The following is a 19,592-nucleotide window of genomic DNA, read 5'->3' on the forward strand; positions in this document are numbered from 1 at the left end:
ACAGACACCAGGAAGCGGACGTTGTTGACGTTTTCGTCGTTGCATATCCGGTCGGTAAGCAAGCTAGCTTCCGGGCGAAGCAGCGATATAAGAGTAGATAGAGTAGTATATTTCACTTAAAAACTGCCTCGACATAAAAGTTAGTACGCCGAAGTTTATTCTTCGGGAATAAAAACATTTTGTTTTGTTTTAGTTTCGTTTCGCGGTTGTTTCTAGTCGCTAGCTTCGGGGATTAGCATTTTTAGCTAATTAAATCCCGACTAGTGTCTGCTACCTCTGCGAGCAGATGACGAGAGATAACAGTCGAGGAAGGAAATTATTAACTAATGTTTAGAACGGCTGAAAATGAAAGCAGCCTCGGAGTTGTGTTCGTCTGGTTCTGCTGTGAGAACATGAGAGGTTCCGTTGCGTTGGAGTAAACCCATAAGGCGGTTCGGCGCCGGGTTCAGTCCAGACCTCACCGGGACGGAAACGTTGCGGCGTGTTTGATGGAGCGGACCGGAATCATGACATGAGGACGGACGTCAGCAGCTCCACGGCTCGGGAACTGGGGCGACATTGGACCCGCACGCGGGACGCGGAACCGCTCGCGCTGTTTTGGACATGTGTGGATTCTTGGGACGAGATTCTGTGTGACAGTTCGGCGGAGGTTCGGCCGTTTCCAGACTGGAGTTGTCTCCTGTAACCGGATGGTGTCTGCTCGTAGCAGCTGTCGGCTTTGGGCTGTGCTCCAGTGTACATATTTACAGAGCGACCGGCCGGGGATCGAACTATAGTTGAGTTTGGGATCTTCCACACGATGGCAGTCGGCTTGTTGCTGCTCCTGACGGCTTTGTGCGGCCTCGGACAGGCCATGACTCCGGAGGAGAAGCAGAGGCTGAGGTGAGTTGAAGGAGCAGAGGCTGTTAACCAGTAAGACAGGAGTGTCAAACCCAATTACACATGGGCCAGAATTCAAAACACACTTAGATCGCGGGCCGAACAGGATAAACATTTATTGAACAGTCTCAAAATACATTTTTATAACTTTGAACCGTAACTTTATAACATAATTATGAACTAGATATTTAGCATTACCTGTGATAATGCTGGTGTGAATGCTGGAAGCTGAATTTGGCTGCTGAAGATGCTAGTGCTGATAGCTGAAAACGCTGAAATTGATCGCTGAAAACGTTTAAGTTAATACCAGAAACCGCTGTAGTTGATAGCTGAAAATGCTTCAGTTAATAACTGAAAACACTGAAGTTGATAGCTGAAAACGCTAATTCTCAAAGCTGAAAACGCTGAAGCTGATAGCTGAAAACGCTGAAGCTGATAGCTGAAAACGCTGAAGCTCAAAGCTGAAAACGCTGAAATTCATAGCTGAAAACGCTGAAGCTGAAAGCTGAAAACGCTGAAGCTCAAAGCTGAAAACGCTGAAATTCATAGCTGAAAACGCTGAAGCTGATAGCTGAAAATGCTTCAGTTAATAACTGAAAACACTGAAGTTGATAGCTGAAAACGCTGAAGCTCAAAGCTGAAAACGCTGAAGCTCAAAGCTGAAATCGCTGAAGCTCAAAGCTGAAATCGCTGAAGCTTATAGCTGTTAACATTGAAGCTGATAGCCAGCTAAAATATTAGCTAAATACCAAATTAGCCAAAAACGGCTAACGTGTCTGAAAAAATACCTGAAAATAACAAAAAACTTATATTGGCCAAAACAGCTAGAATGTAGCTGAAATATTAGCTAAACTCCAAAACAGTCTGAAAAAATCTTAGTGAATTCCAAAATAGTCCAAAAAGCTGCAGAATGTCTTTTTTTTAAAAACTCAAAAATAATATTTCAGTCTCCATTAAAATATATTTTGTCAAAATTATACAAGTTAGAAATAAGGACACGATTACATTGGCCGTTGATAACAAAAAAATAAAATGATGTGGAGGGCCGGATCCGGCCCCCGGGCCTTGACTTTGACACGTGCAGTAAGAGGAGGTTTCTGATGCTGATTCCTTTCACTGTTATCCCAGGAACCAGGTGGTGGAGATGTTTGACCACGCCTACCAGAACTACATGGTGAGTTTTATTGGTTTGATACCTCAGCGGCTTCATGAGGTTGAGGTTCTGATGGATCACATCTCACCTGTGTTTGTCAGGACCACGCTTACCCGGCAGACGAGTTGATGCCCCTCACCTGCAGAGGTAGAGTTCGTGGTCGTGAACCCAGTCGAGGAGATGTGGACGACGCTCTTGGCAAGTAAGTTGGACCTTCATCCCTCCTTGATGTTTTTCTAGTTAGGAATAGAAAGAAGCACCAATATTGTTTATCAGTCATTCTAACTGAAAAAGTAATTTAAAGATTAACCCAACAGCAAAAGGTTAATTTAGACAATAATTGATTGAAATACTTATCAAATATTCAAGTCCAAAAATCTAAACATTTAAAAAATGGCAGAAAGAAAATTATAAAACTTTCCAAACATTTAAGATGAATTCACAAAAAAACAGCAGCCATTTTGCAAATTTGAAAGCAGTTTTAAACTCGAATATACATTGAAAACCTGAATGAATGATTAAAAATTTGAAATATATAAATTTCTTTTAATTTTTAATAATTCCTTCAAGTTTTCATTATGTATTTTTGAGTTTAAAACTTCTTTCAAATGTTTGCTTTTTTTCTTCAAATTTTCAATCTGTTTATTTGTTCACTTTAAGCAGCTTGTTTGTATTTAAACTTTGTTTTAAATCATCAGAGCTGAACACGGCATGTCCTACTTTTTAAAAAAATTGTTTTCTCTTGATAACGCGATACTGAAGAACGAAGAATGAAACAACCCTCTCTCCTCTTCCCTCACGGAGACGCCGACTCGGTCCGCTAAAATGCTCATTTTTATACAATCGTCTGCAAAACAAAGCCGGTTTTCAGCAAAAATTGTCACAAGTAAATCCATAAGTGACAAATGGTGTTCAACATTTTCTCTTTGTTTTGCTGCAGATATCTGGAGGTCAGTGAACGCACCGTGCAGAAACGCTCGGCGGCCCGGGGTTCTGTTGGTTCTGCCATTCTACCTGTTTTGGTGAAAGAACCGACAGAACTCTGGGTCGATGAGCGTCTCTGCCTGTTGAACACCAGAAAAACTTTTCAGTTTATAATTGATTAATTTAATTGTGTCCAACATTTTCTCTAAAGGTTTTTCCTGGAGTTCAGAAAAGCAGCTACGTTGTAGCGATGGGTAAATGTTACTGAGGCTGCGTGACGCTCTTCCTGAGGGAAGCGGTACGCCAGAACTTGTACCAAAACACCAGAGTCACTTGACCAATGACGCTGTTTCGCCTCATCACATGCGAGTCTGTTTATGGTTTCTTAGTCTGTCGGTGTGTTTCAGTGCATTTTGAGTCTTGAAAACTTGTGAGGAATTTGAGCCGTTTGGTGTCATCTAGATAAGAGACATCTCAATGAGGCTGTGAGGAGATCTGGAGAGTCAGTGAACGTATTTTCAAAATAAAATAAAAGCCTATCAAGACAAATAACTTGTCAGCTTCTGTGAATAATTATTCTCCAAATCACAAACCTTATCTTTAAAGGTTTCCTAAAAGACATTTTACACACAAATAAACAATTATTCTGAATTCAAACACTATGATCATTTGTAAAGTAGGAAGAATCTGAAATCCTGTCAGTTCAGTTTTTAAATAAAGTTTAAAGCTTTAGATCATTTCTTAACCAGCATTAATATAATTTAATATAATTTTCTTTGATCCTTTGGGTTTATCTGGAATGTGTTTTATGGAGGAGAGTGTCTGAATGATTTTTATTTATGTATTTTTCTATAAAAGACAGATTTCATTTAAGTTTACTGCACACAGTTGTTCATAGCTTATGCCTTTTCATGCATAGCATTGCCAAAAAAAATAAATCTTAGAAACAAACAAACACCCTCAAAATAAAAAACAAAACACAACAGTTGATGGAAGGAAAAATAAACCAAACAAACCAAAGCTCGTATAAGAGGTGTGATCCGGGGTGTGATCCGGGGTGTGATCCGTCCCCGTTGAGCCACCATCTCCACATTGATGATGATTATTGTTTAGTACCAATGAACTCTGACTGCTGTCATGGGACTCAGAGTCGGCGTCAGTCGTGCAATAGAGGTTTCTATAGCTACCAAACACAGGTCACCAATCGAAGTTTTGAATCTATAACTGGTAGGAAAGCTTCATGAAGCATCACTTGTCCGCCACTAGCCTGAAGATGTAAACATTTATCTGTAGCAAATCACTTTTTGGGAAACGTTTAGCAGAAATCGGCCTGAGATTTTTCAAACCTGATACTTTAGTGTCTGTGGTTTTTTGGTCCAAAAGCTTTTTCATCATTTGTCTCTTCATCCAGGTTCTCTCTGACCCTCATCGACACTTTGGACACTTTGGTCGTAAGTAGTTTTCATTCTCATTTACTGAAATGGAAGCATGAAGCCAACATTAGAGTTCAGAGGTCCAGAAGAAGACTTGTTATGGAAAGTGTTTTAATTTGGCTTCGTTGGTTTAGTTCAGAGGTGTGCAGCTGCGGCTCTTTTACCCCTCCACTGTGGCTCTCTGGTTAAAATACATGGTTTTGTATTACAAGTAGCTGTAAAGTAAACAGTAAGTAGTAAAGTAAACTAAACATTGAAGTAGTCAAACATTCTGCGAGGCTCCTGACCATAACGCTCCGACAAGCAGTTCGTCTTTGAGTCGGACTGAAACAGATTAAGAAAGACGATAAACATAATCAGAATTCATATTTTTCACGGTTCGGATCATTTTTCGGATCACTAAAAATAAGAAAACAATCTCAAAAACAACAAAATAAAAGCCTAAAATAAATTTTTGGAAAAGCTTCAAAGCAAATATTTAATAAAGTTTGCTCATTGAGGCCTATTTATTAAGACAAAAGATATTTAAGCTTTGAACACAAACAAAATGCTACAATGTGTAGTTTCATTTACATGTCTTTAGACCAAATTTACAATAACTGAGTGAAAAGAATGCTGAAAAATCTATCTGGAGTACCCCCTAAAATGCTAATTTACCAATTAATTTGTAAATAAAACAGTTAAAATTAAACTTAAAATTATTTTTGGTATCAATTGTTTTATTGAAACCAACTCTGGGAAAATTAAAATATTTAAAATAATTGTTATCCATGAACGATGGTGCTGCTGTGACCACTTTTCCTGGTGATTTATGATCCCCTTCGCTTGCCATACTATGGTTCCCTGACGGCACCAGTTCCTGTTGCGGAGCAGCAGCTTTCTCCTGTGCAGGACGGCTGCTGCAGATTCTCTGATCCAGACATGGAGACGAGTACCGATGCTTTAATTCAGCTCTTAAAATGAAACTAACCTGATATTTCACCATCCGCGTCCTCCATTATGAAGTGGACAAACGAGTGCCGAGTATCTGTTAGAATTTCCAGAAACCATTTGATTCGATTCACAAGAGCCTGAATTGATTTAATATCAATTTTTTTTATTCTTCAATTCAATTTTGAGTTTACACATTTATACACATTTGTTTATAAATACATTCATGATCTACTATATAATTTGAATATATTTATATGAATCTGATCCAGTTCTCATCCTGTAAATGTTTCAGTGAAATAATGAGATTGTTAATATCATCCATGGATTCTCTAAAGGAGAAGTTCTAACTAAAATGTTCAGATCATTAACATTGGAAACATTCTTCTGCTTCTCCTGGAGGACGTTTCAGTTTGGCCACTAGGTGGTGATCATGCTGTAGAAGTACACTTTATTCAAGAAGAAGATAACAGTATGGGGGGGAAAAACATTGATTTAGACCACAAATAGTTACTTTAAAAACATTTCCTTAAAAGAGTTTAGAAAAATTCCTGTCTGTGAGTTTATGAAGATGTTCATTTAGTCAGTAATGTATTTTTAGGTCGATCGAGCGTTAGCATTAGCCGTACTAAGGGAAATTCTATTGAACGTTAGCATCAAGCTATCAGACTTTAGCTTTATGTCCTAAATCGATTTATATCTTGTGAATCAATTATTGATCTATTAAACTTAAATCGATTCAAATCAATGAAATGATTTTTTTTCAAACCAGCCCTACGAGAAACTCGTTTGACAGAAGCTCCTCCCACACACAGCGGGGGCTTCAAGTTCTCCCCCAAGTACTTTTGGAGAACTGTCGAGCAGTTACTTTAGCGCTTGTTAAAATAAAGACGATTTACATGAACTTGAGACAAATTCCATTCAGTGTGAACAGACGACTGATTTAAATTTTCCAAGCGTGAGGTTTGAGCGCGGGGGAGTATTGATTGAGGCAGTCCACTGTACACGTGGACACGCGTCAGAACTGTGGCTTCTGATCCGTACGGACCACAGATTATCCGTGTTCAATTACACCCCTAATTTTATCTGCACCATATTGTTGTATGACCAGTTCTGATTTAATTGTACCATAAAAAGGTAAAATAAACAATATTTTTTCTTTAAATCACTGCAGACATCACACTACCACCTTTTCTGAGTTGAGATGTGGTAAATTATGTCTTTTATTTTGAAAGGACTTCATGTGAACCTCTGTCAAAAGTCATAAACAGTTGATACTATTTTCTCTTTTTTTGTTGTTTTTTTGTACCAAAAGTCAATATTTCATTCCTAGTTATCATAACAGCAACAATTAAACATTAGTCACATCAGTGTTTCTGAAGCCTGATTGGTGTTCTCCAACTTTACTAGATATCAGTAATAGTCTCCCCCCCCCCTCTGTCCTCCTTCAGCTCCTGAATAAGACGACTGAGTTCGAGGCGGCGGTGAGGCGCGTCCTGTCAGACGTGCGGCTGGACAACGACATCGTGGTTTCTGTCTTTGAAACCAACATCCGAGTCCTGGGGTGAGAGTCTCTCCTCACCTGCAGCAGCAGGAGTCTCCCGTTCTCCTGTGAACGTGCTGTCTGGTTCTGCAGAGGCCTGCTGGGGGGTCACTCCATGGCCGTGATGCTGAAGGAAGGCGGGCAGCACATGCAGTGGTACCAGGACGAGCTCCTGCACATGGCCAAAGACCTGGGGCTCCGCCTCCTGCCGGCGTTCAACACGAGCAGCGGCCTGCCGTATCCCAGGGTGAGACCACCCGCACGTTCTCACCGCCATGAGAGCCGGTTGAATGGCCCCTCCCACTGCAGCTTCAGCGGTTTCAGTGTGAAGTTGAGCTTTATGACACCAAGCTCTCTTCTGGAACGGAAAGGTCAACCTGAGGCACGGCGTGAGGGGTCCCGAGACGCGGACGGGCACAGAGACGGACACCTGCACGGCGTGCGCCGGAACCATCATCCTGGAGTTCGCCGCTCTCAGTCGCTTCACGGGAGACTCCATATTTGAGGTAACCTTCAATCCATGTGTTCAACCAGGCTAACGTCACCGAAGAGTTTCCCTGTCCGATCATGGAAGAGAATAAACTTTAGAAAACTGCTTTGATAGGAAATGAAACTGTCGAGATACAACAGAACCAAGTCCTTCATCTAAAAATATGTTTTTATGTTGGTCTGTGAACATTAACGCATTAACTCACGCGACTAATCAAAAAGAATTAATGCATTAATATTTATAACGCATTAACTCACGCGATTAATAAAAAAGAATTAATGCATTGATATTTATAATGCATTAACTCACGCGATTAATAAAAAAAAATTAATGCATTAATATTTTAAGATTCAAGATCAACTTTATTTATCCTCGCAGGGAAATTCAGTTGAAGAAGCAGCAATTAATTATAATGAAAAGCACAAACATAATTGAACTGCTAAATGAAATTATAAGGAGTTAATACTTTAATAAATATTATGGCATTAGTTTTTATTCATTTATTAATTTAATAAATATTAAATTATGGATTAAATTATGATAGAATTAATTATTAAATATTATTAAATATTATTAAATATTAATGCATTAATTCTTTTTGATTAATGCATTAATATTTATTAACGTAAATTAATTGCATCTCTGAAATAAACAATTCTTCGCTTTGCCTCAGTCGTTCAGGCTTCCACAGAGTATGTTAAATCACTTTGTTGGGTATTATCCCACTATGGTCACTTACAAAAGACAAAATTATTCAATCGGTTTCTAGTACTTTATTCTTGGTATTTTTCTTGGTTTAGATCGCTTTGTCTCAAAAAGCAGAGAATTGGATCCATGATCCGACATGTTGTCACGGTAACACAACGACACGTCGCTGAGCCTCGACTGCAGCGGCGAAGAAAAGCAAATACACATGCATCTCATATCACTTCTTACCACTTCTTTTTGTCCAGAAGATGAAGAAAAACTTTATTTAAAAAATATTTTATTCTCAGTTAATTTGCGATTAATTTAAATTTTTATTTATTTATTCCCGGCCCAAATATTTGTATTGTTTTTTATGAATCATAGTAACATTTTGTGGATAGGTAAAGAAGGATTGTTTATAAGGACTTGTAGTTATTTAAAAATGAAACAGAAATGAAACTGAACTATCGGGTTACGTTTTTGAGGTCAGAATCATCAAACCTGCAGCTGGATTCTGTTCTTCCTCGTTCAGCTGAGCCTCGATTCCCACAGAGATCATGAGAACCTGAGACGCTTCAGCAACATTTCCTGCTTCTTCTGTAACACGGTTTCCATCCTCCGTTACCATGGTTACCGCGGTTGTTTCCTGACCTAAACCGGGGAGCAGACGGCATGTAGAGCACGGATCATCCGGGACGAACCTCTCTTTTCCCAGAATGCTGCATTTCTCTCAGATTCATATAATTATTCTGATGTTTTTATAAGTTTCCTGATCTTCACTGGATCTGAAGTCGTTTAGTTTCTTCATTGCGTGTGCTGACACCCTGCAGGACAGGATGCACCTTTAGGAGGTTATTGCAAATATTAGCAGAGACGCTCTGATGAACACACCCACAAACGGATGGCTCCGGTTTCTACGGCATCAGGTTTCATGTTCTTAGTTTATAAAGCCGACCTCTTTTCAGTAAAGATGGTTTCTAACGTGAGGATGAAGGAGCTCAGCTTCTGTTTTTCATCATCATTTTTGCTTCAGTCATAACTGAAGCTTCTCGGTTTCCCTCATTCTGATGAGACGTTCCAAAGATGACTAAAGCTGTGGTCCAGTTTTAAACCGAATTCATTCTGTTGGAGTTATCCGGTTTGAAAACTGTCTTCTAAATTTAAGAATATAATAAACATGAACACTTGTATGCAGGAACTCTATTATTATTTTTTACTTTAGTTTATGTAAAACAAAACTGTAAATTAAAACGCACAAAAAACAGAATTAGCCAAAGACCGTCTTCATCTGTAGTTTCCTGGTCGTGATGTAAAACAAACATAATACAAAATACACAGACAAACACTTGCTAGTACTTATGGGTAGATGAGACTTTGTGAGGCGTTTACCAAACTGTGTCAATACTGTCACTCAATACTGACTCCTGCTGGACAGAAAACAACACTGCTGACGACCAAGTGAAGAAACTCCACTTATTTACAGATGAAATAAACGTGTGTACACAATAATATTTACATAGATCAGGAGTCTGTTACCTGCAGCTCCAGATCCACAAATCTCTCCATGGTGGATCCATATTCAAAATAAGTCAGAGAGACTGCTGATCCAGTCATGTCGACCGTCAGCAGCTCCTTAACCAAAACTACCTACAGAAAACAAATAAACAAAGCCCACAAATCAAGACTACCAAACCCAAACTAAAGTAACAAAACCAGCAGAGTAAGACTGCTGAGGACAAAGAGGGGAAAGAACAAAAAAAATCTGAAAAAAATAGCATTTTTAAAAGAAAGAATGTCCTAATTAGCCTTTATTTAATTTGTATTAGTTAAATGTATAAATTGATGTCTGAGGTTCACATAGATGATAAACTATGAAGGTTTTTACATCCTGTTGATCTGAAGACGTCTTGTTTGTTCAACTCTACCTCCAGAATGAACAGATTTTAGATGCAAAACTTTGGAAAAAGTTTGATCTTTATGAGTTAAAAGCACATTTTATCTTATGCTGAACAACATTAGTTACTAGCTGCTCAGAGCTGCAATGAGATGATCCTGTTTGGCACAGAGCAGCTTTTATTTTGAAAAGAAGTTTAAAAAATAAATATATCATATTTTGAAAGATTCACTTTTAAAACTACTAATAAATAATCCCACAAACTTAATTAAAACATTCAACACCTTTAGGAAAAATACACAGTTTAGATCCAGATTTAGCTCAGATCAGGAAAACAGAGACGTGGATCTGCATCGGAATGGGGCGGAGCTTGGAGCTTGTGGCCCCGCCTATTGTAGTTTGAAACAACTACAAGTTTCTTCAAACAGAATAATAATAAAGAATAATTAAATACTCAGAAATTCAATTTTGATCTTTAACATTTCTCTTTTTTGCTGGTATTTTACTGCCTAATTAAGCTGTAATAATGAAGTGGATGTTAAACGTAAATTCCTCTCCTTTAGAAAACGACAGACGTTCGACTGAAGTGATGATCTGTTGATGGTTCTTCTCTTTACTCATCTGCAGGTTTTACGCAGACTCAGATCAACCTGTTCATAAAAACAGTGAAATCTTTTATCTTGTCTAAAGGTAAGAGTTCAGTAGAAACCCTCGAGTCTGATCGATCTTTTTGTGAAATCCGCTCAGACTCACGCCAGGAGAGCCATGGACTTCCTGTGGGAGAAGAGGCAGAGAAACAGCAACCTGGTGGGAACCACCATCAACATCCACTCGGGAGAGTGGGTCAGAAGAGGTGAGAACGGGAAGAACGCCGAGTGTGTTCAGGACGGCGATCCTTCATGACGCCGTCACCGCTCTGTTCCAGACAGCGGAGTGGGAGCGGGAATCGACTCGTACTACGAATACCTGCTGAAGGCCTACGTGCTCCTGGGAGACGACCTGTTTCTGCAGCGCTTCAATATTGTGAGGACGCACACACATGAACAGAACACCTTCTAATCCATAGTGGTCGAGGGAAATACCTGACGAAGGTGTGCATTATCAGAAATGATCGGACGACGTGACCTCAGAAATGATTCTGATTCAGTTAAAATCTTTTAAAAAAGCTGTCTGAGTGCAGATGTTTTCTTTGCTGCTAAAATCACAACATTTGAGATCAGTTTTTAAGCTTTTTTCTTTTTGTAATCATATTTTATTGTCTTAAAAAAAAAAACAACAACAACAAACCAGCACAGCAGATATTTAACACAAATTCTAGGTTAGAATAACATTTTGGGATATTTTCTTGAAGCAGCCACTAATTATTTGGAATACAAAATGTGAACCTCCTTTACAAACTACATCAGCTGTTTCTTGATGAAGGTGATCCAGATAAGGCTGCCAAGTCGAGTAGAAAACAGTTTTAAAGTTTTATAACAACGTTCAAATGTACAGCGACAAAATACAAATGTATGAAACCAAAAACAAAGCAGAGACGAAGTCAAAACTGTGTGAAAAATGTCAAAAAAAACAGACAAAAATAAACTAAAGTAACAAACTAAATTCCATGTAATATCACAATTCTGCATTATTGTTGTTTGTTTTAAACCAAAAATGTCAAAGTTAAAAACTTTTTAAAACCTCGACGTTACACTTGAGGCGATTAAACAATATTGTAACCAGCTGATCTGATTGGCCTACTCGTTCAAGGGTTAAGGATCTGTCCTGAAAGGTTCACTCTTCTCCTTCTTCCCCCCGGACTGTCGCTTTGCCTCCAGCATTACGCGTCCATCATGAAGTACATCAGCCAGCCTCCTCTGCTGCTGGACGTCCACATCCACAAACCGCTGCTTCCCGCTCGGACCTGGATGGATTCTCTGCTGGCGTTCTTCCCCGGCCTGCAGGTCAGAGCGACCCCTCCTCTGTCTGCTGGCTGGGTCCTTTCCTCTGTAAATGTGGGTTCTGTTCCAGGTGTTGAAGGGAGACATCCGACCTGCTATCGAGACTCACGAGATGTTATATCAAGTCACCAAGAAGCACAACTTCCTCCCCGAGGTAATCCGTTCAGCTTCTGCAGGGCGCCAGGACTCCTTTGATTGGCTGTGAAAACGCTGCAGCCGGAATAGTTCGGGGTCGTGTTTCATTTGGCTTCAGCTGACGGCGCTGACCCGTCTCCTCCCTCCGTTTGTCCTCAGGCCTTCACCACGGATTTCAGGGTTCACTGGGCTCAGCACCCCCTGAGGCCTGAGTTTGCAGAGAGCACCTACTTCCTTTTTAAGGTAGTTCATCACTTTGTTTTCCTCCGTTTATCCGGGCAGTGGTCTAAACGAACGTGCTGAGTGAGAATGTTCTGCTTCTATATCACTTCTTCATTAGGATGCAGCTTTTTCCTGCTGCTTGGTGTTAAATCCGATTCAGATTATAAACATGAAGATAAAGATTCAGTCACTAGAATTTTCAGATTTTTGTCCTCCTCGAGTTTTTTTCTCGTTGGGTCAGTCCGAGCTGCTCTTCTGCCAGTCCACCTGTTTGTGTCCCGGGTGACCACGCCCCTTCCTTCTCGTTCTTCAGGCCACCGGAGACCCGTACTACCTGGAGGCGGGTCGCACCATCCTGGACAACCTGAACCGCTTCGCTCGTGTCCCCTGTGGCTTTGCCGCCATGAAAGACGTTCGCACCGGGAGCCATGAGGACCGGTCAGTCTCTGGTCACTGCTTGTTGTCATGACAACAGATGCGGCAAACTCATTGACAATATCAGAGAACTGGACTGAGTTTATGGTTTATTTTTTACTCCAATCAGATAAGTCAGTTCAGTCGCTGTTTTTTTTTGGGGATGCATATTTTGGAGCCAGACGCCAACAGTAAGCAGTGATTGGTCAGAGTTGGTCAATGTTTCTATGGCAACCACTCTCACCAATCGGGAGTGAGCTCGCTGGAAGGCCACACCCCTGTGACTTGACAGCAGGGTACATAGAATCTGTCCAATGTTTCGAATGTTAGACGTAAGACCGCCTACTTTTACTTTTGAGGCATCTAATTGGTCAGTTTATACCTTGAATAACTTGAACTACGTAAAAAGAAATGTGAAAAAAAGAGGATTATCAAGAAGATGCTAAAAAAAGGTATCAAATCAAGAGTGTTTATTCTGGCCGATAGAATGATTATTTCTCTGTAGAAGTCTTTGAGGTTTTGCTGGTACTTCCTGCATGGAACACCAGGGAGGAGTCACTCAGTCCAGTTCTCACATACAGTCGATGGTAAAAGAATTCTAGGGGTCGACTGATCCTGATGTCAGTACTGCCTGTGTCGGTATCGGCGCTGGTATTGGGTGACACACATCGTTATCAGCCTTTTTTTTATTTTTTTTTTAATCCGGTGGCTCATATTCAACTGGTTGATTTTGGCTCGGAGGCCGCCATGTATCTGATTGGTTAACCACACACAGGCAGAGGCAATCAGAGATTGAAACTGTCAAACGTGGGAGGAGGTTGAGGAAGGTTAAACTATAGTGAAGAGAAAAGTTTTCTCTGGTGAAGCTCTGGAGGGTGTACACCCATATCAAAGGTACGGAAACACAGAAAATTGCCCTGAAATTAGTAAACATCTCTGTCTTCACCATGTCAGAGCTAGCAATGCTGTGCAGCGACCCAATATCTATGTGAACTTCCTTCATAAATAAATGTGCTGCATTTTTGCTGTGACACAGAGTTAGGTTGTAGTTTATGGAGTGATTTTTGTGCCAGCATGCTGCAAGCAAAAGTGTGAAGTGTCGAGTAAAGAAGCTTTTTCTTTAAATACTAGCTAAACTTCAAAATAGCCTAAAATTCCTCAGTAAACTAAATTAGTCAAAAATGTTAGCATGTTGCTAAAATAGAATATAAATTAGCATAAAAACCTCAGCAGATAACAAATTAGCCAAAAATGTTGCTAAAATATTGGGTAAACTCCAATGTTTTTTTAATTACTATAAAAGATGAAAACATAACCCGTGAATATTTTTAAAGGCTTGTTGCTGATCTAATGTCATCATCCAACACTTGTCTGTTCTCCAGAATGGACTCCTTCTTCCTGGCTGAGATGTTCAAGTACCTCTTCCTGCTGTTTGCTGAGCCTCAGGATCTTCCCTTTGACGTGGAGGATTACATCTTCACCACGGAGGCCCACCTGCTGCCTCTGTCTCTGTCCACAGCGCCGCTCTCCTCCGCCGCCGCCTCCAACAGAACGGTAACCACAGCGTCTCTTTTAGTCCGGCGGCGTTCCCTGATTTCAGGCTCTGACGGTCTCTGTCCTCCTGGTAAAGTCGGAGGAGGAGCTCGACGACTCCAACTTTGACTGGACGTGTCCAAACACGCGCCTCCTGTTTCCTGACCCCGCCTTCCCTCGCAACCTGAGAGAACCCATCCGCAGTGCCATCGACAAGAGCTGCCCTCGCCCCGCCCCTCACCGGTGTGTGGGCGGCACCTTTTTCCTCTGCCGTCAGAGGTCAAACGGGGTCGTAAACTCCAGGTGTGCTTTACCTTTGCAGGGAGCCGGGAATGGGCCGTCCTCCTCTCAGAGCTCAGGACTTCATGGCCAACAACCCCGAACACCTGGAGCTGCTGAGGAGGATGGGGGTCAGCCTGATCCACCTGAAGGACGGCCGAGTGCAGCTGGTGCAGCATGCTTCACAGGTGAGCAGCAGTGGGGAAGCGGGCTCTGATTGGTCGACGCGGTCTCAGGTGTGTCAGTCCTCAGTTTTTGACGCTCTCGTCCTGCTGCAGGCGGTGAGCTCCGTGGCAGCAGAGGACGGAGTTCGTTTCATGCAGGAGATGATGGAGCTGTCCAGCCAGCAGCAGAAGGAGCAGCTTCCTCCCAGAGCCATCCAGATCATCTCACACCCGTTCTTCGGCCGGGTGGTTCTGACCGCAGGCCCGGCTCAGTTTGGCACCGACCTGTCCAAAAGCGCCACCGGGGTGAGTCTCGGAGAGGATTTAAACGAGACCGCGGCTCAGAGAGCGCCAACTCCGCTGTGCTCGTCCTGCATGCAGGTACGAGGCTTCATCACCGTGGCGGAGCCTTACAGCGGCTGCTCGGACATCACCAACGCCGAGTACGTCCAGGGCCACATCGCTCTCCTGCAGAGAGGCCAGTGCATGTTCGCGGAGAAGGCCCGGCACATCCAGAAGGCCGGCGCCATTGGAGGCATCGTCATCGGTCAGTGTGACGGAAACCACACAGACGCTCGTGCGCACGCCAACGGCTACATGTGGAGGATATATGATGAGTAGTATTTTAGCAGCATGCTAACGTTTTTGGCTAATTTGTTATCTACTGGGGTGTTTTAGGATAATTTAGAGTTTAGCTTCTATTTTAGCAGCACGCTAACGTTTTTGAATAATATAGTGTCATAAGGAACTTTAGGCTATTGTGGAGTTTAGCTAGTATTAAGCAATGTGCTAGCTTTTGTCGGCCATTTTGGCATCTACTGAGGGTTTTTATTCCAATTTGGAGTTGAGGTAATTTTTGAGCAACATGCTAACATATTTTGTTAATTTGTTATCTGCTGGAGTTTAGCTTCTATTTTAGCAACCAGCTAATGTTTTCAAATATTTAGTTTAATGAGGAACTTTGGGCTATTTTGGAATTCAGCTAGTATTCAAGCAACAAGCAAACTTTCTGGCTGATTTGGCATCTATTGAGTTTTTTTATTTTAATTTGGAGTTTAGCTTCTATTTTAGCAACATGCTAACGTTTTTGGCTAATTGAGTTTACTGAAGAATTTTGGGATATTTTGGAGTTTAGCTAGTATTTAAGCAACACACTAAATGTTTTTGAAAATTTGGCATATATTACAGATTTTTTACTACAAATTTTCAGAAACGTAGCTTAACTTCAGATAATGAAATTTCCAGTCTTTTAACAAATTTAATATTTTGTAAATACCTTTTGCATTTTCAGTAAATCACTTTAGCAATTAAAGTAAATTGCATCAGTATTTTCTGGAAAAAGCTTCAGCATCTTCAGCGACTACTTTCAGAAAAAAGCATTCACACTAACATTATCACAGCTAATGCAACTTTTGTAGTTATGAATGAATTCATTAGAAAAATGAAGAGAAACGAGTTGTGAAACAGACGACTGTAGTGATCAAATGGGTCCTGATGGGTCCAGATGAAATGTTTGTGAAATCCTCCTCAGTCGTCTCTTTCCTCCTAGATGACAACGAGGGCAGCAGCAGCGACACGGCGCCCCTCTTTCAGATGGCCGGAGACGGGCGCAGCACGGATGACATCACCATGCCGCTGCTGTTCCTGTTCCACAAGGAGGGGAACATCCTGCTGGAGGCGCTGAAGGAGTACCGGCAGGTGGAGGTGCTGCTGAGCGACAAAGCCAGGGACAGAGGTACGGAAAGGCTGCAGAGCGCCGCCGTCAGACGGTGAACGAAAACAAACGGGTCCAGGGATGAATTCAAGATGTGACTACATTCAGACCAAACGGATTTTGATTTTAGGGAAATTTGATTTAATTTACACTGTAAACAGTAACAAAAAAGAATTGCAAACTGTTTCAGAGGAATAACCTCAAAATTGAAGTTGAAATCATAGATGAAACAAAACATGAAATTAAACACCAATCATCAATAAAAAAATATGTTAAGTTAAGTTTTTAAAACAATATTTAATAAAAGTATATAGATCCTTTCAGTATTCTGGCATTTCCTTAGATTTCTTGTTCAACTGAATTCAACAATCAGCATGAAATCAGTTCTGAGCTCCAGCTGCTGCTGCAGTGCAGCCTGAATGATCATGTTTTATTTTGTTTTTACTTTTTCATGGTTTTATCAAAGTCTGTGTCTCGCTAGCATGTTTGGGGGGATAAGGGGCGGGGTTACACTGCTCAGCACCATAAGCCACGCCCACACAAAGGAATTTTTTGAAACAAAGGCTTCAGATCAACAGGAAAAATATCTTTTTAAGACATTTAGGATGTGGAATTTTTGTTTAACACTTCATAGTCCTAATTAAAACCCCACTGAGAACGTTTAAAGAAAATTAAAAAAATTGTTGTAGGGGACTTTAAGACTAGAAGAGGAAGTGGTTCCATGTTTAACAAGAACAGAGACGTGCAGAGAAACCACAGAAGAAGAAACTGAAGAGTCGCTGTGACGTCACAGATCAGAAGCTCTCGCTGACCGACCGAGCTCCTCGCCTTAACTTAACCAGCTGTACTGCTCCTTCCTGCTCTGGGGGCTGAGACACCCCCACAGTCCTCCTCCTCCTTCTCTTGTTTTCCTGACTCTCCCTGTAACTGTTCCTCCTTCTCTTCTGTCTCTTTCTCCTGTCCCTGACTCCGCCCTTTGGATGTGCAGACGCCATATTCAAAGGTAAACCTCTTCCTGGCAGTCTGATGGAGGGCAGTAAGTATTTTCTTCTTGCCCCCCCTCCATATTAATGTCTTCACCCCCCCTCATCCCTCTGCCTGACCTGGCGTCTAATCATAGCAAACGTCCATGTGATTACACTTTTAGTTTGAAGCTTTAAAAATGTTCATTTTTAAAGACCCGCTCTGATGAAATAGTTTTTGGTGATTTTTACATTTTTCTGATGACGGAGGATGTGTCTCAAGATTAAAGTCACATTTTTTAGTATTTTTTTAATTGTTGTGAATCAGGAGCAAATGAAAACACAATAATCCTAATCAAGTCTTCTGGGAACGCTTAAACTGGATCGACAGATGATCAGAGTGGGACTTCAGAGGTGAACTTCTTCACCTGTAATCTCAAACGTGCTAAAAATCTCAGATTAGTTTTGGAAACTGTCGTCTCTTTACTCCTCGTCTAATAGTTCAGGAATGATTGACAGCCCGCATGCTGCAGGAAGCATGGCTCCCATCACTCACAGCGGTTCTGATTCTGACCCGGACGGGTCCAGACGGAGGGAGGGTTTATTGCTGCTCAGGTTCACTCCTGCTGCCTTTTCAGGTGCGGATGTGAAAGACACAGAGGAGGACTGTCAAAGTGAAGCCACAAGCCCCGCCCCCTCCGAACCTGCTGGTGAGACGAGCTCAGCGGAGCCGGAGGAAGGTTCGTCTGCGCAGGCGGAAGACAGTCGTCCTGCAGAGGAAACAAGTCCTGCAGACCCACCGGCTGACCCGGCTCAGCCCAAAGACCACAGGGACTCCAACGCGCCTGAAAGTGGGCGGGACTCGAGCAGCCAGTCGGTGGATGAACTGCTTGCCGATTGGCAGGAAGACCTGGAGGCATTTAAGCAGATGGAGAAGGACGAGCTCTGACAGCCCCGGGACGGTGGGTTTACCCCGCTGGGAGGACAGAACTGGAACAGATGTGTTTTCCCATAATTCCATTCTGCATTTGGTGAGTGTGGCATTGCTGATGGGAAGCTGTTTTCTTCCAGAGGAGCAGAAGAAGCCAACATACCTGCATCCCCGGGACCTGAAGTTGTCCTTGCAGTGCATAGGATGGATGAGAGACCCGGAGTATGAACGGGCCTCCTCGTACACTTCCTGTTTCCTCTCATTCATACCAAACTCATGAGGACGCTTACGTTCTGGTCATTTCTGAATTCTGTTTTTCCTTCGGAGATCACATTCTTTCTCTCTGATTAATTCATTGATCAACTGATTTAGCTAAAATGCATCGATCGTTTGTGAGGATAAATTTAGTATTTTAATGGTTTGGGAACTGCTGGTATGTAAACAATGAGATTCAGGTGGGTCGCTCTTTAGGGATTTATTGAACAAAATATCATTTTCCTGGAAAAAATGAATTTATTTGGAAGATGTATGGAAAATAAATGTATATATGTATATGTACAGACATGTGATTTGAGGATAAAGTGCTTTTTGCTCAGGTTCTGGTTCCTACATCAAGCAGGTTTTGGACCACACGGATGCTGACACTTCCTGCTGCCGCCACACGGGGGCGGTGTATGACCTGTTTATGATGCTAACCTGTAACAAAGTCAACAAGTTTACAGAATGAGAATCAATAAAGTTTTAAAAAAGACTCTAGTGTTACAGTTCAGTTAAAGAGACCGTAAAATTGATACTATATTTAAAAACAACTTTAAATGAAAAGAGGCGGGAAAAGGTGTTATTTTACTGGGAAAGCAGGACAGGATTTTTACTAGAAAAACACGGAAGTGACGACTTTGAAATCAACGTATTACTCTTTGAAATGACATTTCTCTAAACCGAAAGTAGAGTGGTGATTTCATTCTTCCACCTCAGGTGACTCAAGTCAACAAATCATGCTGGAAATTACCCAGAGTGCACCTCGGCATCAGTCGGAATGAGTTTAGTCATGGAAAGCGGATTTTTGTGAAGCTGGAACATTCTGACTGCATTAAAACGAAACTTGTGAACCTTTTGTTCCCCGTAAAGTACATTTGGAAACTAGTAGATCAAGTTTTTCACCTTATAAATTTGATTATTTTTTGGGCTGTTCCTCGTAAGCATCGCATAGAAATGAATTTAGATCGAACAAAAAAATCACCTAATCCTCATAAATTAACAGTAAATAAAATGCTTTTAGTAAGTAAAATATATCTGATCTAATATTTTCCATTTTATAGTTCTTTTAAAGATATTTTGCCATTTTTTTTTTAATATAAAGTGTCC

The 19,592-nt window shown here is 41.3% G+C and overlaps 1 protein-coding gene across 4 annotated transcripts; it reads left to right on the forward strand.

The window, feature by feature from the left end:
- The first annotated feature begins 53 nt into the window (after positions 1-53).
- On the forward strand, positions 54-18,978 carry edem3 (ER degradation enhancer, mannosidase alpha-like 3). 4 transcript variants are annotated; one of them, XM_024259015.2, is made up of 22 exons: positions 54-882; positions 2,008-2,053; positions 2,134-2,234; positions 4,368-4,407; positions 6,771-6,883; positions 6,956-7,109; positions 7,234-7,368; positions 10,681-10,786; positions 10,859-10,956; positions 11,751-11,876; positions 11,944-12,027; positions 12,168-12,251; positions 12,544-12,668; positions 14,027-14,198; positions 14,275-14,420; positions 14,500-14,644; positions 14,735-14,926; positions 15,002-15,167; positions 16,170-16,355; positions 17,323-17,370; positions 17,935-18,258; positions 18,368-18,978. In XM_024259015.2, the coding sequence occupies exons 1-21, from the start codon at positions 800-802 to the stop codon at positions 18,243-18,245; spliced, it is 2,661 nt and encodes an 886-aa protein (XP_024114783.1). In that variant the 5' UTR covers positions 54-799; the 3' UTR covers positions 18,246-18,258; positions 18,368-18,978. The 4 variants fall into 4 exon arrangements, with proteins under 4 accessions (XP_024114783.1, XP_024114782.1, XP_024114784.1 ...); XM_024259014.2 differs by having other exon boundaries at positions 17,935-18,978; XM_024259016.2 differs by having other exon boundaries at positions 55-882; positions 17,323-17,337; positions 17,935-18,978.
- The last annotated feature ends 614 nt before the right edge of the window (positions 18,979-19,592 follow it).

This window comes from Oryzias melastigma, linkage group LG4 (genome assembly GCF_002922805.2).
Source record: "Oryzias melastigma strain HK-1 linkage group LG4, ASM292280v2, whole genome shotgun sequence".
NCBI lineage: Eukaryota > Metazoa > Chordata > Actinopteri > Beloniformes > Adrianichthyidae > Oryzias > Oryzias melastigma.